The 26,298-nt window shown below is 45.3% G+C and overlaps 1 protein-coding gene and 1 non-coding gene across 2 annotated transcripts; both read right to left on the bottom strand.

The window, feature by feature from the left end:
- Window positions 1-8,898: 8,898 nt before the first annotated feature.
- On the bottom strand, window positions 8,899-13,065 carry ADCYAP1 (adenylate cyclase activating polypeptide 1). Its single transcript, XM_065935447.1, has 4 exons — window positions 12,956-13,065; window positions 10,678-10,809; window positions 10,190-10,288; window positions 8,899-9,088 (listed from the first exon to the last, which is right to left on the bottom strand). The coding sequence occupies exons 1-4, from the start codon at window positions 13,063-13,065 to the stop codon at window positions 8,899-8,901; spliced, it is 531 nt and encodes a 176-aa protein (XP_065791519.1).
- A 9,131-nt stretch (window positions 13,066-22,196) lies between these two features.
- Window positions 22,197-22,268, bottom strand: TRNAC-ACA (transfer RNA cysteine (anticodon ACA)). Its single transcript has one exon. It is a non-coding gene; the product is annotated as a tRNA-Cys (tRNA).
- Window positions 22,269-26,298: the final 4,030 nt, after the last annotated feature.

Here is a 26,298-nt window from a genome sequence, read left to right as displayed (position 1 = left end):
GGATTCTTGACCACTGAGCCACCAGGGAGTTAGTACTTTCACTTAGTACTATGCATTTAACATTCCTTCACGTCTTTTCATCTTGATAGCTCATTTCTTTTTGATAGTGAATAATATTCCATTGTCTGTATGTACCAACATTTTTTAACCTATTCACCTACCAAAAAATCTCAGTTGCTCAGTTGGCGATTATGAATAAAGCTTCTCTAAACATACAGTAAAGCATCTGCCTACAATGCAGGAGACCCGGGTGGGGAAGATCGATCCCTGGGTGGAGAAGATCCTCTGGAGAAGGAAATAGCAACCCACTCCAGTACTCTTGCCTGGAAAATCCTATGGGAGGAGCCTGGTAGGCTACAGTCCATGGGGTCACAAAGAGTCGGACACAACCGAGCAACTTTATTTATTTTTACTTATTTATTTGAAACATATGTGCAGATTTTAGTGTGGGAATACATTTTTAACTCCTTTGGACAAATTTCAAGGAGCCTGATTCCTGAATCTTATGGTAAGAGTATGTTTACTTTTGTTAAAAAAAAAAAACAAAAAATAGTCAAACTGTCTTCCAGAGTTACTCTCCACTGAGCTTTATCACAAGTTTCATGGGTATAAGGAAAGGAAGAGATTCAAAAACAGGTTCACAGCAGAGCAGATTCTAAGATGCTAGTGGCTTCCCAGGTGGCACTAGCAGTAAAGAACCCACTTGTCAATGCAGGAAACATAAGAGAATCTGGGTTAAATCCTTGGGTTAGGAAGATCCTCTGGAGAAGGAAATGACAACCCACTTCAGTATTCTTTTTTTTTTTTTTTTTTTTAAATATTATTTTATTAGTTGGAGGCCAATCACTTTACAACATTTCAGTGGGTTTTGTCATACATTGACATGAATCAGCCATATAGTTACACGTATTCCCCATCCCGATCCCCCCTCCCACCTCCCTCCCCACCCGACTCCTCAGGGTCCTCCCAGTGCACCAGGCCCGAGCACCTGACTCATGTATCCCACCTGGGCTGGTGGTCCGTTTCACCATAGATAATATACATGCTGTTCTTTCAAAACCTCCCACCCTCACGTTCTCCCCCAGAGTTCAAAAGTCTGTTCTGTACTTCTGTGTCTCTTTTTCTTGCCTGGAGAGTCCCATGGATGGAGGAGCCTGGTGGGCTACAGTTCACGGAGTCACAAAAGAGTCGGACATGAATGACGTGACAGCCCCCACCCCCCCCCACACACACACAAGATGCTAGTGGTTCAGAGCAGTGGCAGCATTAATGGAAAAGGATGGTGAGGACTCCTCCCAGGATATTTCTTACTATAGTTAAAAGCAGTTACTGGGGTTCAGTTCTACAAGTTTTACAATATTTAAATGTCAAATTTTTAGCAGAGTGTGAAGTCTTTGGAATACTTGGGCAATGGAAGCTCTAATGGCTCCTGTTGGTTGGAACCTCTACAGACTAGTTTTAACACTAACCTGGTTTTGAAGAAAAGATGCCCAGCCAGCATGAGTTAGGTTCTCATGCCTTGCAACACATACTGATACTACAAACAACAAGCAAAACTGACTTAAACGATGCAAGGAATTTATGAGCTGATTTAACAGGAATGTTCAATTCAGGCTTCAGGGTTGGCTTGATTCAAGGGCTTGCTGGTGTTTTCAAGGATGTGTTATTTCTTGTCACTTCTGTCTTTCATGGTGTTGGTTCAGTTGCAAGGCTGGCTTCTTAAATGCTGTGTTAAAAGACACACCATGCCATTCAGAAGGAAAGAAAGAGTTTCCTTCCTAGAAGCTTCCAGAAAAAAAAAAAAAAGAAAAAGAAAATCTCTAATCCCACTATCCTGAAATGGGCCACATGTTAAGCCCTGAACTGTGGTCAGGGGACCTTCTACCTGGAAGTGGAGTTTGTGTTGTCTAGTCACTAAGCCATATTCAACTCTTTGCAACCCCATGGACTATAGCCTGCCATAATCCTCTGTCCATGGGATTCTCCAGGCAAGAATACTGGAGTGGATTGCCATTTCCTTCTTCAGGGGATCTTCCCAACCCAGGGATTGAACCTATGTCTCCTGCATTGGCAGGAGGGTTCTTTACCACTATGCCACCAGGGAAGCCAGAAGTGGAGTTAGCATTCTGTTAAAGGCAAGTCCTGCATGAGGGATGTGTGTCAAAAGCAAATCCAGATAGTGAACAAGGAGAGGACATATGTGTGCGGGTGCACACCACATTGTCTATTTTCTTTTAGGCTTATACGTAATCCTCCTCCCTGAATTAGGCTTCTGTAATACAAGGCAAAGTTACAGCTAGAAGAAAATAAAATTAGACCAGATGACATCACCTAGCATGATGGTCCACTGCTGTTAAAAAACATCTTTCATTATGTCCCTTTTTCTGTCTATGAACTAACGTTCCAAATCAGATTTCTATAGATGTTTCTCTATAGAGAAGTTTCTTTGGCAGCTGCAGATAACTACTAAGTATCACTTTGAGGGCAGTCCAGGTCCCAGTCTTTGTCTCAAGAAATCACTTTTCCTTTATTCTTGGAAAAAGTATGATTTTCCTGAGACATAAGGTGAATTCTAATTTGGAAATACAATTCTTCTTTATCACGATGAAAAAATTAAGGCCTGGTAGGTAGCTTGAGTGTATCGCAGTCATTTGCCTACATATGAATTTGAAGTTCATTTTATACTTGAGTGGGTTGCCACTTCCTTCTCCAGCAGATCTTCCCGACCCAGGGATCAAACCCACATCTCCTGTGACTCCTGGATTGGAGGCAGATTCTTTACCACTGAGTCATCAGGGAAGCCTATGGCAGAAACACGCCTAATTAATTTGGCATTCTTTTCTATGTAGCTTTCCCTGGAGGAAGATCTAGTTTGATTTACAATGAGTACCTAATTAACAAGTTAATTTTACTTCCTATATATGCTTTGTAGCCATCCTATTAGACTAAGGCGGGGGATTGTCAAGGTGAATTCTGCAAGTCCTCTGGTTATTTCCATCACTCAAAAGGGGTATTTATTATGTTCCCAGAAGTGTGTTGGGCATTAACGTGCAATTTGTCATCCAGGCCTTCCAGGAGATCATCGAGCTGGGGAGACAAGCCACGCATTTACAAAGCAGTTCAGGAACAGAGCAGACCAGTGTGGAATTAAAGATTAGAACTAGTGCTGCAGAGAGTAAGTGTTATGGGGGGAAAAGTGAAAGGATGGTGATGAGAATGAAGAGAAGGTTGCTCAGAGAGGCTGAGGAAGATTCCTATAGAAGGAGGCTGTGAATTGGCCCTAACAGGATATTTAGTTTGAGTAGGTTGAGAAAGGGCATTCCAACCATAGAGGAATTGTGGGAGATGAAAGGAAGCATTCCAGTTTCCAAGACTGATAAGAACCTGTGCTACTAAAGAAGAAGGATCGTGTTGGGTCCAGAGTATGAGGAACTCTGGACCCTGGAACAGGGCAGGCTACCCCAGAACATCAGAGGGTAATGAGAAAGAGAAGGAGCTAAAACTACCTGGTTCATGGGAAAGGACTGAGGAAGGGTGACCAGTTACAAACCAATGAAGGAAGTCAGGGGTGAGGTGTGGGCTGCAGCAAGAGGAGCAGGCATCTCCCTTCTTCAAGAAGGGTTACAATGGAAGAGAAGAGCTCAGACTTGGTGTTGACTTCTGGTCTTGTAACCATGCGAACAGTTCAGTGGAGTGTGAGGTCACAGGGGGGCCTCCAAGTAAAATCATCTTGTAAACAGCCAGATTCAAGCCAAACGTGGACACGATGCAGTTGCAAGTTGACTTCTGGACCCAAGGTTACTACCAGCTAGCTGCACAGGTTCTATTATTTCATTAATCTCCCAGTCATGTGATTGAATTATTTAGACTCTATTTACAGAATCACACTTCTTCCAGAAGCTCCTTTAACAGAGAGGTTCAACCAGAATGTAAAATAATGCTAACTATAGGCTTAGTGACCTAAAGAAAATATTGCGTTTTTCCAGGAACCTAAGGTCCATCCTAGGAGAATACAGCTTCTTAGTGTATTTATTACTGTGTGCAGAGGGCATGGGGACTTTCCTAGTGGCTCAGTGGTAAAGAACTCGCTTGCCAATGTGGGACATGCGGGTTCCATCCCTGGGTTGGGAAGATCCCCTGGAGAGGGAAATGGAAACCCACTCTAGTGTTCTTGCCTGAAAAACAGAGGAGCCTGGTGGGTTGCAATCCACAGGGTCACAAAGAGTCGAGGACATGACTTAGCAACTAAACAACAGATAACATAACCTGTTGCTCATTAATAGGAAAAAAACCAGTCCCAGCACACGCACATGCCTACATATGTCACCATATTCTATGTTTAGGTAGTCTCAAACTTTAGTGCCCATCAATCTAGGGTTTTTATTTAAGATGCAGATCCACTGATCCTAGTGAAACCCTGAAATCTGCATTATCAACAAGTTCCCCAGGTGATGCTGTTGCAGAACAATATTCTTTCAAAAAATACTAGCTTAACTCCCACATGTTAGATAGGCTTTCTCAACCAGTGTGCCTGGTCCATTTCACATGTTCAGTAAATATATACTGTATTGAATCAATATGTCCCCAGCCCTAACAGCAGGAGGGCACACCTAATGACTTCTTGGGTACCTAAAGATGCCAATTCCTCCGAGGAGAAGCCATCATTTTGAGTTATCCCACATAAGAGAATACAGAAAGTTGCTATATACATTCACTTAACTTGAAGTCAGTCATGTGTGTTAGTTGCTCAATCATGTCTGACTCTTTTGCAACCCCATGGACTATAGCCTACCAGGTTCCTCTGTCCATGTGATTTTCCAGGCAAGAATACTGGAATGGGTTGCCATTTCCTCCTTCAAGGGATTTTCCTGACCCAGGGATTGAACCCAGGTCTCTGGCATTGCAAGCAGATTCTTTACTGTCTGAGCCAGCAGGGAAGCCTCAAAGTCAGCCAATCTGGGGCTTATTTCTATTTTCTCAACAAGTCACTGGTCCTCAACCAAATTATCTTTTTCTTCATTCTTCCACTTAACACACTAGCACACTGTATATATATATATATATATACACACACATGTGTGTGTGTGTGTGTGTGTGTGTGTATGTATATGTATATATTCAGCAACTCCGTGGTTGGGAGATGGGGGAAGAGCAGCAGAAGTGGTTCAAAGATGAAGAAAAACTCCTCTTCCAGTAAAATCCAATGTAAATATGAATTGAACCATTCATTTTTTAAAATACACTACAAATGAGATCTCTAGATCATAGCCTCCTCCTTATATGATTCTGGGTCTGAAATACTGAGCTAAATTCTAAAGATAGTTTTTGAATCCTTGCAGATCTTTGCTGGTCTTTTAGTAGTATGGTGACATGTTTATTAATTTATTCATTGTCTACATTAATATTTAGGATGAAAGCTTAAATTAAATTGTATTTGACATGATAAGTGACTTTTAATACATTTTTAAGCCAGAAATAGCAAGAGTTGCAAAATAAACACTACTGAGAAATTTATGGAAATTTCATATGAAGCTTTTGCTTTAAAGTTTGTTAATATGATTAATAAAACAATCCACAAATGACTTTTCACATTTTGTCCTAGCCTTCAAAGGACATTTTCTTTTAAAGATATTGAATTAACTCTTTATGTGTCTGTGCTCAGTCAGTGGATCTTGTCTGACTCTTTGCAACCCCAAGGACTGCAGCCCACCAGGCTCCTCTGTCCATGGAATTTTCCAGGCAAGGATACTGGAGTGGGTTGCCATGTCCTTCTCCAGGGCATCTCTGGACCCAGGGATTGAACCCACATCTCTTCAGTCTCCTGCACTGCAGGTGGGTTCTTTACCACTGAGCCACCAGGGAAGCAACTCTTTGCTTACTGATGTTCTTTTTCCTTCTGCCCAAAGTATTTTAACCTGAGATAGTTGTCTGTAGACCTCCAAACATATTTTAAACCTTCAAAGTTAAGTCATTTTTATACAGAGTTTTATGGAGACCAATTTAATCTGCAGAGTTACTTATAAAAGAACAATGTCAGATTGCTATTTTAGAAGTATAACTAATACCCAAGAACTATCTCCCACCACTGAATAGCAACTTTCTGAATACTGAGCAATGCATTTACACACTAGGGGATGGAAATTAATCTAAATTCAGCTTCCTATAAAGGTTCCAATATCTTTGCCTATTTATGAACTTAATATCTTCTTTGGCATCTCCATCTGAGTAGCTACTTTAAATTTTTAGTCAAATTCAGTAACCCATCAAGTAGATACTAAAGTACAATTTATGAAAATACATAATTAGATATTCCAGACATGAAAAATCCTCTGGTTGCTAAAGAAAATATAATACTCTAAGTGATTTTAAAGTAGTTACTTCCTGAATGTCTTTTTTTCCCCACACATTAGACGAAGTTGCATTGTTTATAAAAATTTATTCATACAAATTTTACACACTTTATATAACAGTTATCAAAGACCTAGTTATAGATATCATGTGTGTAATAATATTTGGGTAAGATGTTTTTATAATCAGTTGCACACAAAATAAGAGCTTCAAGACTAACATCTACCTAAATTATCACTATATCATAAATCTGCTCCAGGTTAGTAAGGCTCTTGGCATTTCTAAAAAGTATACAAAAGATTAAACTGGGTGATCACTGTAAATGCTTGCAACTAGCCACGGGAACACTAAATTAGACTTCATAAAGAAAAGGTTAACTAGCGGCCTATTTCACCACTAACAGCTGACACAAATACAGAAAACTCTGCCCGTTATCCAAGGAACAAATAATTAAAGACTAAAATGCAAGCCAATGTGTTGCAGCATTGTAGGGCCACTAAATAGCCATCTGTGAATCGTGGCGATTTAAAAGGCGAAGAAAGGCACTGAAGCTGCAAACCCCATCCTGTGTCACATTGCCCGAGGAGACTGCAGAATTAAAGAAAGATTGATTCCGTACACAGGACTGAGGCACAGATCGAAGGCCTCTGTGCTTTCACTGTTTGCAACGTGATCTCCGGGCAGCATCCATCCCGCCTGGGGAATGCAAATCCAAGTCTGTTTTCTTTGATTTATGACTCCATACTGATCAAATCCGTAAAGGAAAAGGAAAGGTCCTTGACATGCTAATTTTTAATCTTTTCTTGTTTATTTTTTGTGTGTTTTTCAAAAGAACTTGTGCCTGAAATTTGGGGAGTTTGGCTGGCTGGTTTGCCTGCTGTTGCTTGATCTGGTTGCTGGGTGAAGGTTTCTTTTGTTATAGAGATTACCTGACAGGTTCAAGAAATTGACAGGAAACAGACAGACATGCTTTCTGTAGCCAAGAAAGAGTACAAGCGGACATTCTCAGGGCCTGTTGAAGCTTGCTTACCTCACTCTTGACCACAAATACAAGATAGTACTCATACATATGAAGATGAGGTTTAAATGATTTATCAGTTAGTACAACTGAGCAACATGTGAACACTACACATTCTAATATCACAAAGATTGGTTTTATGAAATAAATTTTACTAAGCAATAAGCCATAAATGTAGAAAAATACATTTTACCTACAAACTCAATCAACAAGAAACAAAAGATTCATATATAGTGCATAATTACTTAGTGGTAACCACACAAGGGTTCCTACACTTTACAATAAGTGCTAGCATCAAACAACAGAAAAAGAAGCATTCACAAGTTTAAGAAGAGTGAATAAAAAATGGCAAACAGTACTTAAACAGTGTGAGAAGGTGGGAAAGAGGAGTCTTCAGAAAAACCACGGAAGAAAAGGGAGGCTCCTACAGAGCAGGGTTCAAAGGAGAGGATCCTGGCCACTTCACAACATGAGCAGCATGGACAGCACTGGAGAAACACACATTGTACTTTGCATCCATTTCCAATATCCAGCGCCCAAAGTCAGGCAGGCAGGGGACCTATGATGGAACTGGGCTTACCGCCAGCCCCCAGGCCTGGGGCTGCCTGCAGCCAGTCCCTCTCCAGGGTCTTCCCCCTACTGCCTTATGCTCTGGCTTTTCCAATATTCCCACTTTGTTCCAATTGCCCTAACCTTGGGATACTGGGGTCCCTGAAGTACAGAAAAGAGAGCTTCCTGTTCAAGTCTCTCTTCTCTGTAAAGTCCCCCAACTCCTCCCCCAGGGAGTGGTATGAATTCTGGGGAGAAGCACAATTTAGATCCAGCTGTTGTTTTATCAGGAGAATTTCCTTGTGGGCTGAGAGTCTGAAGAGAGACAAATAATACATAAAAAGAGAATCAAAGAAAGCAGAAGTATTGGCATTGCCACCCAGCAAGGGGTAGACAGAGCCTCAGTTGAATTCAGCTGGGATTGAAGCAGCCTGTCCAAGAGACTCCCTGGGAAAGAGAGACCTTCAGCAATCCTCCCAAATCATTACCTCAAAGTCTCCCTGGAGCAGGGCATCACTGTTTATGTACAGTAGCAAATGGTCAGTATTAATATCTTCAGGCCTATCGTGGATAAAAATACTATCCTTTTAATTCCAGTTTACAAAAATAGGAGTAATATTCAAAACAATGATTGTCTATTTTTCTATTTATTTTATATAAAAACAAACAGCTCAGGCGAATCTTCAATCCTTGTGCACATTGTATGAACGGCTCTCTATTATACTTATATATATATATATACTCTTTATATATTTGTAATATATGTCAATATCAATAATTGGTCCACAAAGTATATCTGTGCATTCTCTAGTGCTTCGTAAAAAGAAAAACAATATTATTATCAAAATATTCATTTAATGGCTTGACTTCATACATAAATACATGTGGGACAGAACACAGGAGCGATGACAGTTCGATCAGTTGGGAAAAACGACTTCTCATTGGGTCAGGACTGTATACACAGGATAGCTGGTAACTCGCCGCTACAAGTACGCTATTCGCCGTCCTTTGCTTTTAACCCTTTGTTTATACCTTTTCCCTAGGACAGCCGCCAAGTATTTCTTAACAGCCATTTGTTTCCGGTAGCGGCTGTAGCTGTCAGTGAAGATGCCGTCCGAGTGGCGCTTGGAGAGCGGCTCCGAGTCGTCGTCCGCGCCGCCGCCCGGGGTCCCACTGCAAGGAGAGGGGTCGGGAAGAGGGTGGCGGGGCGGGAGACACCCGGTGAGTAGACGCGGGGTGAACAGGCAGACCCCACCCATCGAGGGAATCTTCGCAGGAGGGCGCGGGCTCTCCGCGCCCAGCGCGCCGCCCCGCCCCGCCAGCGAGCAGTCGCAGGGAGGGCGGCGATGGGAACCCTCGCTACTCCCTCCCCATCAAAGATCTCGGGGCACTAAGTCCTTGTAGGATGGGCCTGGGAAGAGGTCCCGGGCCAAACGCAAGCGATTTAAGCCTAACCCCTCTCCAAACGCTGCCCTCTCAGATCTGAACATCAGGGCTTTTGCGCTCAATTGTCCTAACCGTTCCCGGACGCCCCCACGCCCGCAGAGAGAAAAGCACCAAAGAGCCCTGAATTTCCCGTTGACTGTTGCCGTGGAGTTTACATCGATCCCGCAATTCCTATTCAGAGGGGAGCACAGCTCTCCTACGCGCTAAGTTGAAAAACGTGATAATAATACAAGTCGACAGGCTGCAGGCAATACTTTTCATCACATGAATTATTCAGTGCGGAAAAACGCATTCTGGTGTCCCATGGGCTCTATTAAAACGTTGCCTTCTGGTAAGAGAAGCTCCCGCAAATCCTGTGCTTTGGGTTTGTCTGGCACGAGCAAAAAAACTGTTTGCTTCCTTAAGTGTCCAAATGGGAGGATTTGTTTGTTTCGATTTGAATTTAACAGTGAAAGAAATGTGAGGAAAGAAAAAGTCAATCGTCCCAAGAAACTTGAAGGTTTTGATGACCTGGAGAGGGGGACCTCTTCTTCTTCTTTTTTTTTTTTTAATTATTCAAAACGGATCAGACTTCCCGGTTTTCCTGCCCGCTTCCCTCCTCGCCTCATTCCCGAGCTCTCTGGCCAAACTTCTGGCGCGGTACGTAAACCTTAGCCTGTGGCAGGGGGCTGGCCCTGTAGACCCTGCGGCGCAGACGCACCCTCGGCCCCACGTGCACGCAAGGACGTAGAAGCAGCCCCGCCCTCCCAGCGCGCGCGGCACACCCACCCACCGCGGCGCGTGCGCGCGCGCCATCACGCGCAGGTTAACTCTTTCGCAAACTCTTACCCCAAGCCCTTGGCCATGAGCGTCTGCAGGTATCTCCTGGCGGACAGCTGGTCCAGCACTTTGCGGTAGGCCTTATTAAGGATCCCGTGGGCGACATCTCTAACAGGGAGGCAAAGTGCGCGCCCGGGGGTCACTCATTCAGTGCCCAAGTGGCAGCCCCAGGTTCCCCCGCTAGTCACCCGGCGCTCCGGAAGGCACTAGGGAATAACTCATGGGATGTTCCCGTGAGTGCCAGGAACCAGAGTTCGTCCTGCCCTCCCTGGACCTCAGGTGTGAAGCCCGGCCGGGGCGCGCACTCACTGCCGCTCCTTGGGCCGCAGACCTTTCGGTCCCCATGCGGCCCTCCTGTCCACACGAACCAGCCCGATACTAACTTTCTCTCACTCTCGTGGGGACCAGCCCGGGAGAAGAGAGACTGAAAAAGCATCTACTCGATGGGCCATCCCCTGCCCCTTTCTCCCTCCCAGTGCCCGACTGCGCGGCGGTACCTTTCCTCCGCGGGGTAGTAGAGCGCGTAGGCATCGCGCAGCGCGGAGGCAGGGCTTCCCACGCCCGGCGGCTCTGAGTCGTAGACGTCCTGCTGCGGGTTTCCGTCCTCGTCGTACACCTCGTCCTCCGGCCTGCAGGGGTAGCCAGGGGGCAGAAGGAGTGGTCACTAGGGTCCTTTCCCGCCTCTGCGAGGACCCAAAGACCCATAGGGGCTCTCACGATGTTCCTTCTTCCAAAAGGCGCCCCTCGGAGAACTGTCTCTTCTAGGAAGCGGGTAGGAGGAGGAAACGACACCCAACAGAAATTCCCACCCCTCCTCTCGGGGGCGAAGGGTCGCCCTGCGGGGGCCACGGCCTCAACGGGCACTGGGAAGCCCAGACGTCTCCGCCAACCTCGCACACCTGGCCGCCGGGGAGGACCGCTCCTACCCCCGGCCTGGCGCTTGAGCCTCCCACACAAGCAGCGGCGGGCGGAGACGGGAAAGGCCCTGGGAGAGAATCGCCGGCCAACCAAGGACTGGATGGGGAGAGGCCCGGAGCCAGAGGGGGTGGATGGCTGGGGAGTCCGGCGGCCAACGCCGGCAACCACCCCCACCCAGCCTCCGAGCCCAGGGGAGCCCTTCCCCGCGCAGATGTAGGTCACGGAGAACCTCCGGCTTCTATTTCGGGAGGGAGAGGATCTGGCGAGAACATGAATAATAGATGCCCCTAAACTTAGCCTGTTTGGCAACGGCTCATTCCGTGGCGTGCCCGCGCCCTCCGGTGCGTCTTGCCCGGAGAAAGTACCAGGCACACGAGACTTTGAAAATAGCTCGGGGTGAAACCCGGCTTTTAAGTCCAGTAAGTCGATAGTTAGCGCTAATCAGTTAGTGGTGGCCGGGCGGCGGACGACGTCTCAACCCCGAAGGAAAGGGAAAAGGTTAATAGGGCACCGAAAGCCAAAGATCTCCCAGTCGCCCTTGCCCACCGCCTCAATCCCTGCTAGAGGACGGGAGAGGTGGGTGAATAAACAAACCCCCCTCGCTTTCGGCCGCTGGAGAGACTCGGAAAGCAGTCCAGGCAAGTAGCGCTCTTTAGGAGGATCGGTCATATTCGTTCCTCCCCTCGCCTTTCCTCCATTCCTGGAGAGGTAGGGGCAAGGCACGCACAGCAGCGGGCCCGCCCCACACCCAGCCTTTCCTCGGCGACGCGCCTCTCTGCCCTGGCCCCGCTACCCGGAGTCTCCAGGTCTTTCTGGGCACCTCCACCCCTACTCCGTGCCCAGATGCTGAATCCTAATACCGAAGCCAGAACCTATCTCTCCGGCCAAATCAGTGGCCAGCGACCTCTGAGGACATCTCTCTTGGTAGCGGCTCAGAGGAGCAGCTTTGCGCGGGCAGAACGCGCGCTCCTCGTCTCCCGGAGCCGGGTGCGCGGCGGAGCGCGGATGCTGCGCCGCGCTGCGAGCTTCCACTCGCCCACTGACAGGCCCGGGACTCTGGGGCTGCGGCCGAGAACCCGGGCAGCTCCGACCGATTAGAAACCAGGAATTAAGGGGAGAAAGAAAAAAAAAAAAGAGGCAGGGTTACTGCAGCCTCGGGTGGGCAGGGCTACCCTCCCAGTACTGCCTGCCAGCTGGCTTTCTTTTCCTTCTTTGCATCCGTTTCATCTGTGTCTCCCCCTCCCATCTTTGTTTCCCTTCTCACAAATCGCTTCTCAACTCTACCCGGCCGGCACTCCCCCTCCCCAAGACTCTAAAAGCAGCTGGAAAACCTATCACTTGAGAGAAAGCTCTTCCAGTGGAAAGAATTCGAACTGAGGTGAGGGGGAGAGCCGGGGAGAGCGGGGGAGACCCCGCACCAATAGCCTAGAACAAGCCGTAACAAAGCCAAGTCCACGGGAGCATCACTGTCAACCCCCCAACCTGGCTGCGGGAGCCAAAGTTCTCGGAAGTCGAGCTAAGAATCGGAGAAAGAAGTCAACTCAGGGCCCTGCCCAGCCCCCCTCCCAGGGGAGGGGTTGGCGGAGGGGAGGTTTCTTCGGCCGGTTCGAGGTGCGCTCGCTCCACCCGGGACCCGGGGGCTGCGGCGGGCTGGGGGAGGGGCGCCGAGCCCGGGAGGAGTCCGACCCAGATCCCCCAAGTGACCGGCGACCGGACCCAGGCTGGTGGCGGCGCAGTGGGGGCGCATGGGGAGACGGCGGTAGCCGGACCGAGGAACTGATGGAGGGCGACCGCGAGGAGGTGTCGGGGGGGACGACAAGTCCCAGCCTCCGCTCCGCTGGGGCGGGCAGCACCTACCTGATCCCCGGGAAGCGGAGTCCGGCGGCGGCAGGTGAGCCGTAGACGCTGCTGTGCATCAGGATCCCGTAAACGAGCAGGGCCAGCCTCGCTCCGCTACACATGGCCATTCTGCGCAGGACGGGAAAGAGATCACGCAGCAGTCCCAACGCCCCTGGCCTTCCACCACCCCCAGCCCCGACCCCCTAGAAACTCCTCGAACTGGGGGAGGCCCAGAGCTCCGCTCTGACTCCCAGGGTTGAATCCGGCTTAATGATAGCCGGCTGGCCCCGCCACTTCCTTCTCGCTATAGTTAGAAAATACGCTTATATGTATACAGTGCCCTGAAACTCGCCAGAGCTGGCGCCAGAAAAGCTAACCCGTACCCCGATGCCAGCAAAAGAATTAGCAATCAGGTGAGTTGTTTGGTAAGATTTTTTCCCTCCTTGCCATCCAGCTCTTACCGCTGCCAGGAGAGGGTTTGCTGCCAAGTAGGACGGCGGGCAAAGGGCTTCTCCAAGTTTGTGCGCTGCAGTCACAACCCAAGAGGCATCGCCGTCTGGCGTTAGCGTCTGAGCAGAAGCCGCAGGAACGAGCCGGAGCCGCGGGAGGAGCTGGAGGACTTGTTTGCGGAGTCCTGTTATTCTGTTCAAAAGTTTGCCGACGCTCGGAACTAGGACGGAGCGTGACTCCGAGAGAAGGGGGGCGAGGGGAGAGATGGAGAAGGAAGAGGGAGGAGGCGATTGAGCTGAGTGGGGGTGGGAGACAAAGTGGTCTGAAGTCCACCGAGAAGAATGAAGTGATAAGGAAAGAAGGAAAGAGAGCGAGAAAGAGAGAGGGCCTCGGCGAAGTCGGCGTATGGGGCAGCCGCCCGGCCAGGCAGCTTGAGCAAGCAGCGCCTTCGCTGCTCAGAAGTCTCTCTGGCTGCGTCTGAAGCTGCGGTTTCTTCTACTGCTGCCGGTGGTTATTACAGAGGTGACCAGCCCTCTGCTCCTATTTATCTGGGCAGTTAGCAGAAATCTATCTGAACGTGGTTTCAGAAGAGACTTCCTTGTCAACATCTGTCTTCCTGTTGGCCTTTTAAGTACAGAATATTTTGTTGCACTGTTGCGCTCCGATTTTTATACGTGGAGTGACTTCCTTTTTTTTTTTTTTTCAGTCACGTAATGATCGGGTATCAGAAAAAGACGTCAGCATCCTAGTCCCTCAAGGAACATATTAAGTATCCTCTGCTGTCCTCTTGGATAAGATCCGGAGTCATCGACTTCTCATAAACACCTTTCACTCATACTGTACAATTTTAAAGGAATTTAATTACCTTGATGGTTTTCAGTTTTGCCCACTTCTCAAGGATGGGTAAAGAATTCATAGAATCTTGAGAATGGTTTTTTTTTTTTTTTTTAACTCCGTCTCTCTTGTTTTCTTTTTGCTTTTTCATCAAGCCCCAGCAATCAGAGCTCTGGGCTCTGGAATTAAAGCACCATCAAGCTCTCCTATTAATAAATTTAATTTAGATCTCCTAATTTCTTGCCTATGTTCTTTTAGATAGACAATTAAATGTGGGAGTCGTTTTGTTTCTAAAGGGAAGTCTTGGAGGATTTTCAGTAAATCACTAATGAGTCTGGCTGTGGTTGACAGTCTGGCTCTGAGTGGAATTGATTAGTTATAGATTAGAAGGAAAGAGTCCTAAACGGGGCCTGCAGCGCTGTCCCGGCTCCGAGTGCTGAACTATTTGGTTGCAGATGCTGCAAGCGCTGAAAATTGCTACTAGTTTAATTTTTCACCAGAGCCTCTAAATCGGAAGATTTGGTAGTGGCACCCTTATAATGTGGCAATTCATTGTCCAAATACCCCCTACTGTTCAGATATGTCCCTCCCTTGCAGTGTCCACGAATGCCCTGAATGGTGACAACTGTCTGACCCCTGCCTTTACTGTGGGAGGAAAGAGCATTATATCTCTGCCCTTTAGTTCTGGTTTGGGGATCTCTACATATCCTATTTGGACACCTTCACACATTCTGTGGCTCTTACTAATGATAACAATGAAATGGTGAAATTGTATTTTACAGAAAAGCTGAAATTTTAAGAATTGGGGTGTGAGAAACATGCTTCCCCATTTATTTACAACTTGAGTTCTGTGTGAGGAAAGACAAACAGACTGGGGAAGCATGATGATACCCAGGACAAGTTCACTCCCTGAGGGTTTCCAACAGGAATCCCTTCCATGGGGGTGGCTAAAAATGTTTAACTGAAAATGAGGTGGAAAGAGGAAAGCCCAAAGGGAACACCACATTCACCCAGAGGCTTCCAAGGCCTGGAGTTATTTAAGAAGATCCGTAAATTCCTACTCCTAAGAGAACTCAGGTCTATTTCTTTTAAAAGGGAAGCAGAGCCATCGATAACCATTAGTGTGCATTTTAATTATTTGGATCTTAAACAAAAATTAGAGGAAATGGCAATTTCGTGGGAGTGCTTCCTGTTACTATGATTTAGATCTAACATTTAAACAAGCTATATTAGTTCTGCATGCTTCTTCTAAGACAAAATTATAATGCTTCTCATTCACAATGCCTTTCCTGCTTATTGGAGGTTTAATATTTTCTCCAAGATGACAAACTTTAGATTGCTTCGTTCTCGCCACGAATGGCCAGAAACTGTCACTTCTTCTTAGTTTATTCCTGGGAATACTCAGATTGCCCATTTGCAGTAAAGATTAAAACCACGTCTACATGGGAATGGATCGCTTTTTCTCCACCTCCTGTGTTCGCGGATCTGGGCTGCAGTGTTTACATGCGTGTTCTCCGTGTCCACCTCTGCTTCTGGGTAAGCTCGCACACGAAGAGTCAGCGGTGAAGACACGACCGGATAATCCAGAGGAGATAATCCAGCTCTCTCACTAAAGCGCCCGCAGCTATTATCGACTATGGCTTTCCTGTCTTCCGCCTCACTTCACGTCAAAGGTGAACCCGATTAAAATCCTTCCTCTTCCCTCCCACGCGAATTCTGAAATGAGTTCAATCTGTAGAAATATCTGAAAATTTCCAAGACTCCTGGTACCGGTTCACGGCTCAACTTGAGTCAAGGGAGCCCCCGTGTGGGGAGTTTGTTGACTTCACCGCCTGTTAAAGGGGGAAAACCGCAAACACCATTAACTTCGTGCGGAGGATGCCAGACCCCCCTCCCCACACCTACACCCACACCCACAAGAACCCGACCTGCGCCTCTGGTTCACGAAGCCTGTGCCACCGGACTGTTCTCGGCGTGGATCCTGTGAGCGCAGACCTCAGGATCCCGCGCCCCAGGATTACCAGCTTCCAGGCCCGAACCCGTCCCCTCAAGTGAAAGGCTAAGAAAATTTGAGGTTCTTGGTCACTGAATTTCAAAAACAACAAAGCTTCCGAGACGCACGCATTGCTCAACAGCATCCAAAGACCCGCCCAGCCCCGACCCACAGATGTCTGGGGCATTCGAACCCGGGATGACAGGGTCGTCCTGCAGAACTTTCCTCCCACTGAGCATCTCCAATTAGGCGAGTTTGAGGTCCCACGGGCAAAGATGTTATCGTGTTCTCGAAAGTTCCTGGGCCGCTGGGAGAGGAGATGCTGGGAAGGCTGAGGAAGAGAAGAATCTAGAAGCTTTGGACCCAGCTTCAGAACTTCATGGGTCTGGGGCTGCTCCGCTTCTTCGGCAGACCCTGGGCGCGAGCGCAGGCCCTTCCTGCTCCCTATTCGATGGAGAGGAATAGGGATAGGGGGCGACCGACGTCTCAAAGACCAAAACTACCCCCGGTACCCGAGAATGGCCGTTTGCTTCCAACCTCGGGAGTGGTCTAATTAGAACATCAATGCCGCTTTCGGTGGGGGTGGGGAGGGGACCTTGTGTCTAGGGGTTTGGGGGTGCAGAGAAGAAGAGGCGCGCATCATGCCCGGGATGGAGAGACCCAGAGTCACCACGCGAGGTGACCGGGGGTCCCGGCCAGGGCCGCGCAGGAGACCGCGGCGGCAGACGTGGGCTCGTTCGCTTACTACATAAGCAAAGAAGAGAGAAACCATCAGATCCCCCGAGTGTAACTGACAGTGACACGAAGAGGGGGAGGGTCGGAAGAGGGGACTCGGGAGGCAGAACTTCCTGTTTATAAATAACGCAGAGCAACGTGGATCTTCTCTCCAGTCGCCCCACCCCTTACCCTCAACGTTCACCAGACCGGGTAGAAGGATTCCCAGACGGCAGAGTTTCTTTCCCGACTGTGGAAGCGAAGACTGGCCCGCAACTGGAATCGTGTTCGATTAGAAGAACTGGTGGTACCGCGGAAATGTTCCACCTGAAAAGCCTCACAGGTCTCTCGGAGGGTCAGAGGGCAGGCGGTTTCCGGCTAAGCTGGGACCTACCCAGTAGAAACTGGAAATATTTGTTGGAATGTATGTTGGTGTTTGATCAAAGACCTTAAATTTGAAATCCGTAATGTATCAGTTCCTTGTGTCCCATTCTTCCTTAGGATATGGAAGCATTCAAACTTCTGATCTGAAATGGTGGACGCTAGATAGCTACAAGTCAGACTAACACTTCCCTAACTTGTTTTCCCTGGTCACAGACATATCTGTCTCCTCAAAGTGTCAAGCCTTGACTCCTTAGACAGCTCTCGATTTTAAAGAACACTTGAGCCCTTGAAAAAGTGTGGTTTGTATTCAAAAAGGAGGAATATGTCTAGTCTATGACAGAGAGTTTGAATTTGCAGATGGCTTCATAGCATTGGCGAAAAGAATACTCATTTTCCTAGGATAAGACTTCCACTACTTTCCTTCTGGCCTAACTACTCATCCTGCACAATTACCATGCGTTCATTTTTCCTTTCTTGGCTGTATAGCTCTCCCCATTGCTGTGTACCGCCACCAACCCCATCCCCTACCCCATGGATTTTTTTTTAACCACATGAAAGGACATGCTTGCACACCATTATCTTCATACATTCCTAGTATAAATAGCATTAAACCAGACTGGGAAAGTCTTATATTTTCATTCCATTCATTTCTATTCAGTACCTAGCTAGGAACCAAGCTACGGTAAGCTTTTTCAGTGAGCAAGCTCCTTGCAAAACTTCCTCCTCTCCTATGAGTGACAAGAGTAAATTGCAACCACTGTATTCAATTTCACTGAAACTTTTTCTCTTCTGACTCTTCTGTAAATGTGATGACTCACGACTCACTTCATACCGATTATACCTGTAGGGAACCCCAAATGTTCTGCAGTGGAACATCATGACCATCATTTACTGGACTGCCTGCATCATACCCCTCTGAACTCACGATGTAGAAAGGAGCTGATGAGCTTAGCCAGAATGTGTCATGGCTTCTCTGACCTTCAGAACTTAGTGCTTCACCCACTCTGAAAACAGTCAGCCAAGGGAAACCTTTCCAAACCACATGAACAAAAGTATTCCTCTCGATTCAAGAATAGAATTGCATGTTCACAAAGCCAGGAAATTTTGCTAGTTTTTTCTTCTTTCTTTTCTTCTTTTTTTTAATTAAACTTTTTATTTTCTATTGGTGTATAGCCGATTAACTATGGTGTGATAGTTTCAGGCGGACCGTAAGGGGACTCAGTCATACATATATGCCAGTTGTTTTAAGACAAAGCAGATGCTCAAAAAGCAAAAACTGGGCCCGAACCTTTGCTGCAGGTTTGGGTGATTTCAACTGCCTCATGTTTATGGTTCTTCTAAGGCCCGGTTCTCTAACCATAGTTTACTGGTGATGGGATTCAGGGCATGCTGCCCCAAATATGCCAGTTTGGCATATTGATTATTTTGAATTAAAGCTACTTAAGAAACAGCTGGTGCAAGAAAAACACTCTGAGCCTCCTTTGTCACCCTGAAAGCAGGAAATAAATCTGCTATGTGAAAGGTACCCTCCCTGTCCCAGGAAGTCGAAGGGGCATGTTTATCATCAGAGATAGAGAGTTGAGGGCCAAGAAGGCTATATAAGCAAACCTTGTTGCTTCTATGCTAATTTACTACCCAAGTCCAAACTTCTTTTCCTGTCAATTTCTCACTAATTTATTTATTTTCTTTATCTAGAAGGTATAAAACCTGCTTTGGTTTTACGTTGCGGTTGTCATTGAGTTACTAACTCTTGTTCTACTCTTTGTGACCCCGTGGACTGCAGCACGTCAGCCTTCCCTGTCTTTGACTATCTCCTGGAGTTTGCGCAGATTCATATCCGTTGAGTCGATGATGCTATCTGAACTCGTAGTCTTGTAGTCTCTTGTACTCTTCTTTTTTTTTTTTTTTTTAATTAGTTGGAGGCTAATTACTTCACAACATTTCAGTGTCTTGTACTCTTCTTGTCATCTCATATTTCTCTGCACTTCCATACACACGAATTAAATTTGGATTTTTTTCCTTTTGTTAATGTCTCTTACGTCAATTTAAGTAGCTCAGCCAAAGAACCTAGAAGAGAAGAAAAGAAGGGCTTTCCTCCCCTCTCCTGGGTACCAAAAATACGTACCCCACACTTCACTGTGCAACATCTTCCAGATTCTCCTGAGATTTCCAGAACATGTCCTCTTAAAAACCAAGAAGAAGGAAGTCTCTCTACTTCAGCCTAAATATTCTACTCATATAAGTCTTAAATGCATGAAGAAAAGCTTCAATATCTCAAATTAGTTTTTGTGACAGCCTCTGAAAAAGTTTGAAGGAAGATCTGTGTGCAAAAAAAAACAAGACTTTTTTTAATAAATCAAAAAGTGATATTGCTGTGTGAATTCATAGCATCCCAAACCTCTGTTCTTTGGATTTAAACTCAGCCTTATCTATCTGTGAATATAGGCCTGTTTGTAATAATTTTGGAGCTTTTGTTTTTCATTATCCTTATTACTAGCACCTTGTGTTAATAATACTATCTCTGCAAGTACTTTTTAACCAGTTCTTCTCTCCACCCAAACATACACAGGCATGATTTAATTTTTTTAAAAAAACTATCATCTGCTTGAAATACAACTATATTTGCCATGAGTTTACTATTTTAAAGCTTCAATTATTGTTTCTTTAAATTATTTTAAGTCCTTCCTTCCAAGGGGGCTGCATGATTTTGCTCCTTACCAGTCAATATCAGTAATAGCAATACAATAGCAAAAAAATTAATTATCTATCGAACACTGACTGTAAGTGTTTCATCAGAGTTATTTCCTTTACCCTCAAACAATCTCCTTTCTAGATACTACTACTAATCCATTTTACAGATGAGAAACTAAGACTCCAAGTGCTTCGGTAACTTACCCAAAGTCACACAACTGCTACACTGTTGTTAGGGAAGTTAAAATGGAAGTAGTACTGTTCAGGAACCAATCGGAGCAGGCCTCTGACCTGCCTGAACACTACCGAGATTGACGTGCCTGCCAGAGAGCTCCCCTATTGCTACTAGCAAGTCACAGTGCATTTTTGATAAGAGAGGAAGTGAGGCTTGGAATTATCTCAAGCCCCTGGAGGCCTAGCCAGCCGCCCAGGGTCTGGAAAATCTTGTGACTCACAAAATGAAACAAAGAGCATTGTAAAGAAAAAAGGTAAAGTAAACCCAGTGCAAACTGATGATGATACCAGTTTTTGCCCTGGGATTACAAGCGGGAGTCCCCCAAACTGCAATCTGAAATCTTACCCATGGGATGGACGCACCACCAGAGACCTTCTCCCAGCTGGGACTCCAGATTGCTGTTAACCAGGGACTTCTCAGCAGTTTTCAAGTCTGGATATTTGTTGGTCAGGCCAATTTGGTGATGTATGTGCTGTTACTTTTCTCTACTGTTTTTATTTCTCTTCTTTTAAATGATTGTACATTGAAATTAAGTCAAATAATCCTCTACCAAATATTCAAACTGTTTACTGTGTGCGGCAAGTGGTTTCTTTTGTAACAAATCCTTCGAACCTAAAACAAAAGTTAAACTTTGAGCAAAGTAGAGATTCAAAGTCTCAGTGACTTCAGACAGTACTATATTATACTAATATATAGACAGTATATATCATACTAGGTTACATGTTCATTTGACCTCAGACAGTAGTATAATATATTAGCTTACATATTTATTTGTTCCAGAGTTGTTATACAAATTATGAATACACATTACTATGAGATGTAACTTGTGATTTGTCTTAACTGAAAATACGTTTCTTTTCTTATTAATTTTTAAATAAAAATTGTGTTTAGTGGGAATCATATGCTACTAACACAACAGAAATTGGTTTTGTTAGACTACAAACATCACATACTTATGAACTTTGCTTTCTGGAATAAATATGCTTCTAAAAACTTGTGCATTGATGTGCACACATTCTTACTTATGTCATCAAATTGTTGAAAGGTTAAAACCATTGCCATCCTGAGTCATTATTTAAAATTATTTCATATCTAAGAGTGTAGCAGAAGTTTCAGTGATGTGTTTAAGTTTAAAAAAAAAGAATTATTCTATAAGATCACCATTTAATACCCATCATATCATTCATCATCATATCCTATTAAATCATTGTGTAATTTAATACCACAGATCATATGATTGCCAGTGAGTCAAGACTTTTGTGAGTCAAATGAGATGATATATATAAAAATGTCTTACAAAGAATAGGTCCTAGACCAGCATAAGAGAAGGAAAATTACATTTTCTGGGCTGCTTCTTTAACAGCAGTGACTTGCTCTGTGTTAGCAATGTCCCATTTAATCCTCTGATTGTCCTGGGAGGTAGATTTGGTACTTTTATTTCTTTTTCTTACCAGTGGATAAACTGAGACTCTTGAAAGTGAACTAACTTCACCAAAACACACAGCTAATAAATAACAAAGTGAAGTTCCCTACTCAGGACTGGCTGTTTCCAAAGTTACTGTGCTTCCTCCTACTATTTGGTCTTCTCAATATTACTGTACAATTACCATTATTTTTAATTACTTTATTATTCTTATTGTTATTTATTTATTTTTATTTTTTGTTCATGTCGCTAGGCGTGTGAGGTCTTTGTTTCCAGAACTTAGTTTCCAGACCAGGGATTGAACCCACACCCCTGCATTGGAAGAGCAGTCTTAGCCACTGGACCAACAAGGAAATCCCACCATTATTATTAGAGAGGAAAGAACCATCAGCTTTCATAAAAGTGAAAGTGAAGTCACTCAGTCATGTCCAACTCTTTGTGACCCCATGGACTGAAGCCCACCAGGCTTCTCCTTCCATGGGATTTTCCAGGCAAGAATACTGGAGTGGGTTGCCATTTCCTTCTCCAGGAGATCTTCCCAAGCCAGGGATTGAACCTGGGTCTCCCGCATTGTAGGCAGACGCTTTACCATCTGAGCCACCAGGGAAGTCATAAAAAAAAAGCACATGATTATTTAACGAAACATGAGTTTTAAGCCTGTAGTTTAAACAACTCTTCTTGCTTTTTCTGAACATTTTAAAATAAATGAAGAGGTTATGTGTAAATATCATTTTAAAGACATTTTAAAGAGACAAGTAATGAATAACATTGTACTGACAGGTATTAAAAATGTGATAAAGTTGCAATCATTAAACCAGTGTTGTGCTGACGAATAACACATAAGAGGAAGAAATATCAAGTATATAAATACAAAGAAATAAACACTACTGGGACTTCCCTGATGATCCAGCAGTTAAGAATTTGCCTGCCAATGCAGGGGACATGGGTTCAGTCCCTGATCCCGGACGATTCCACGTGCCTTGGAGCAATGAAGCCCCTGCATTGCAACTACTGGGCCTGTGCTCTAGCACCCAGAGCTGCAGTTACCAAGCCAACTCTCCCTAGAGCACGTGCTCCACAAGAGGAGCCGCCGCAATGAGAAACTTGTACTCCATAAGAGAGGAACCCCCCTCACCATAACTAGAGAAAGCCTGCACACAGCAGTGAAGACCCAATACAGCTAAAAGTAAATAAATAATTTAAAGAAAAAACACTACTATGTAATTTTTAATGGCAAGAATAGAATACTGGGACACGGGATGTCTGGGACTTCCAGGAGCTGGAAGAGGCAAGGAAGGTTCCTTCCCCAATAGCTTTCACCAAGCAGATGGTCCTGTCAACTTGACTTGGACTTCTAACCCCTGGACCTGTGAGACAATGAATTTCTGCAGTTCTGAGCCCCCTGGTTTGTGCTACATTGTTACAGCAGCTCCAGGAAACTAATATAGATGGTATAATCCCCTCTCCCACAAAAGGTGCAGGTAATTCCCAGAAAGAAAGTGAAAGTCACTCAGTCATGTCTGACTCTTTGCAACCCCATGGACTATACAGTCCATGGAATTCTCCAGGCCAGAATACTGGAGTAGGTAGCCGTTCCCATCTCCAAGGGATCTTTCTGACCCAGGAATCAAACCGGGATCTCCTGCATTGCAGGAGGATTCTTTACCAGCTGAGCTACCAGGAAAGAATCCACTCCAGTATTCTTGCCAAGAGAATCCCCAAGGACAGAGGAGCCTGATGGGCTACAGACCGTTCCCAGAGGATGCTGGGAAATACTGAGAAGTACTCTGATGCACCACCATAAAACAATTCATAGGGAATTGGGGAGCTACTCCTGCTTGCAAGTGGAGGCAACATCTCTGTTTTATACATATACTCTCAGCTTCCATTTTGCTATTGCTTTTCATCTTTAAATTGGGATATAAGTCTGGTCGCCCTCAAAGGATTTCTGCATAGAATTAATATCTTGTTGGGAAGCACTTTAAAAAGAAAGGAAGGGACTTTCCTGGAAGTAAAGTGGCTAAGACACTGCACTCCAGCTGCAGGGGGCCTGGGTTCAATTCCTGGTTAGATCCCACATGCCCAACTAAGAGTTCACCTGTGGCAACTAAAAAGATCCAGCATGCTGCAACTAAGACCTGGTGTAGACAAATAAATGACTAAATAACTTTAAAAAATAAAAGGAGGCACATAAATACAATAAAACCAGGTAAAAAAGTGATAACCTTAATAATAATAATAATAAACATGCTGAACATAAGTGGCTACAAGGCTGTATTTTGTTGTTAAGTTACTAAGTCATGTCCAACTCTTGGAGCCCTCCATGGACTGTAGACTGCCAGGCTCCTCTGTCCATGGAATTCTCCAGGCAAGAATACTAGAGTGGCCTGCCATATTCCTCCTCCAGGGGATCATCCCAACCCAGGGGTCGAACCCATATCTCCTGCATTGCAATTTAAGGTAATTGTCAGCTAGGTCTAATGTTTTTGAAATGGCTTGCAATCTCATGATGCAACACTAACATGTTAAAACAAGGAGCTACTGGGCCAACTCAATGCATGGTATAGAGACAGACCACTCTGAATAAAGCTGTCTGTGTGGTTTACATGCACTAGAACAATAGTATGTGATGGCCATTCCCTGGAGGTGCACACAACAGACACTTCTTATATTCAGCTATCACTGGAAGACAAAGGTGTTGCTACATTAATAAAATCTCAAGACTTCCTTGACCATTCAGTGATTAAGACTCTGAGCTTCCAATGCACGTGCTGCAGTTTCAGTCTCTGGTCAGGGAATTAAAATCCCACATGCCACTGCTGCTGCTGCTAAGTCGCTTCAGTCGTGTCCGACTCTGTGGGACCCCATAGCTGGCAACCCACCAGGCTCCTCCATCCCTGGAATTCTCCAGGCAAGAACACTGGAGTGGGTTGCCATTTCCTTCTCCAGTGCATGAAAGTGAAAAGTGAAAGTGAAGTTGCTCAGTCGTGTCTGACTCTTCACGACTCCATGGACTGCAGCCTACCAGGCTCCTCCATCCATGGGATTTTCCAGACAAGAGTACTGGAGAGGGGGGGCCATTGCCTTCTCCACCACATGCCACAGGGCACAGCCAAAAAAGAAAAAAAAAAGATGAGTGTAGCAGGTGAAGCATTGCCACTCATGAGGATAACTCACTAACCTAAGACAGCAGACTTGAATGTGAGATGTGACTGCTTTGCAAACTGCTTTTTTTTTTTTAGACTACAGTTGATTTGGGCTTCCCTGGTGCCTCAGACAGTAAAGAAGCTGCCTGCATTGCAGGAGACCTGGGTTTGATCCCTGAGTCAGGAAGATTCCCTGGAGAAGGGAATGGCAACCCACTCCAATATTCTTGCCCAGAGAATTTCATGGACAGAACAGTCTGGTGGGCTACAGTCCATGGGGTCGCAAAGAGTCTGTTTTGACTGAATATTGTTTCAGTTGTAGAGCAAAGTAATTCAGTTATAGATATACATATTAAACTGCTTGTGAAATCACTGTGCTTATCATAAAAATAAAAAAGGAGGAGGAGAATGTTGAGAATCATTGGTCTAAGGCATTGATTTCATATCAGTTATTCCTGACAAAGTGCAGAGAAGTCTGTAGGGAGAGTTTAAACTCCATTTGTTTTCAGTCATGGAATGTGCAGCCTCAATCTCAAAGTCATTTGAATAAAGAGTTGTTTTTAGCTGATGGTTTTGAAGTTCTAGAAATGGGCATATCTGAATTTGGATGTTAAGTAGTCACAGCGGTCTAGTCCACCCTATGGCTGAGAGCCTTAACCCAAGAGACCCCAGTGTGTGTCCTTTGCACCAGAGGCAATCCCTGGGAGTGTCTCCATGTGACCTAAACCAAAGTGGTTTTAAAGAGTGTTAGAATGTTCTTTTAAAATATTGAAGTTGGCGCTTCCTTGGTGGTCCAGTGGTTGAGAATCTGCTTGCCAATGCAGGGCATGTAGGTTTGATTCCGGGACTGGGAGGATCCCACGTGGGTCTGGGAGCAGCAACTACTGGAGCCCCCATGCCCTAGAGCTGCAGCAGGAGAAGCCATCACAAGGAGACCCTGCCACAACTAGAGAAAGCCCACAGGCAGCAACGAAGACCCAGAGCAGCCTTAAATAAAGAAACAAATACCTTTTCTTTAAAAAAAATGTTAGAGTTGGACTTTCCCTGGTGGCTTAGCATGTACCTCAGTGGTTAAGACCACACTTCCAATTCAGGGGGGTGTGGGTTTGATCCTGGTTGGGAAATTAAGATCACATGCCACATGGCCCCCCAAAATAAAACAAAATAATCAGATTTTTTTTAATTGGATATGTTAATCACATTTACAAAATACCTTCACAATGAGACTTAGTGTTTGGATAACTGGCTGCCATAGCCTAGCCAAGTTGACATATAAAACTAACCAGCACAATTTCTAATAGTGACTTCTGGTCACCAGAACACAAGGAGACATTGCAAGTTTGGTCTAAATTGTATTCTTTGTTCCTATTCCTTCCAAAATCACGAAGAAACAATCATGTAAATTTAATTTACATTGGTAGTATTTATTCATGGTTAAACACTACTTACAGAGTCAACAATTTCATATACAACAGCTCTACCACCAGGAAG

The sequence above is a fragment of the Muntiacus reevesi genome, chromosome 4 (assembly GCF_963930625.1).
Source record: "Muntiacus reevesi chromosome 4, mMunRee1.1, whole genome shotgun sequence".
In the NCBI taxonomy this organism is placed as follows: Eukaryota; Metazoa; Chordata; class Mammalia; order Artiodactyla; family Cervidae; genus Muntiacus; species Muntiacus reevesi.
Note: the sequence above shows the minus strand (reverse complement) of the source record. Positions and strands in the feature narration are given on the sequence as shown.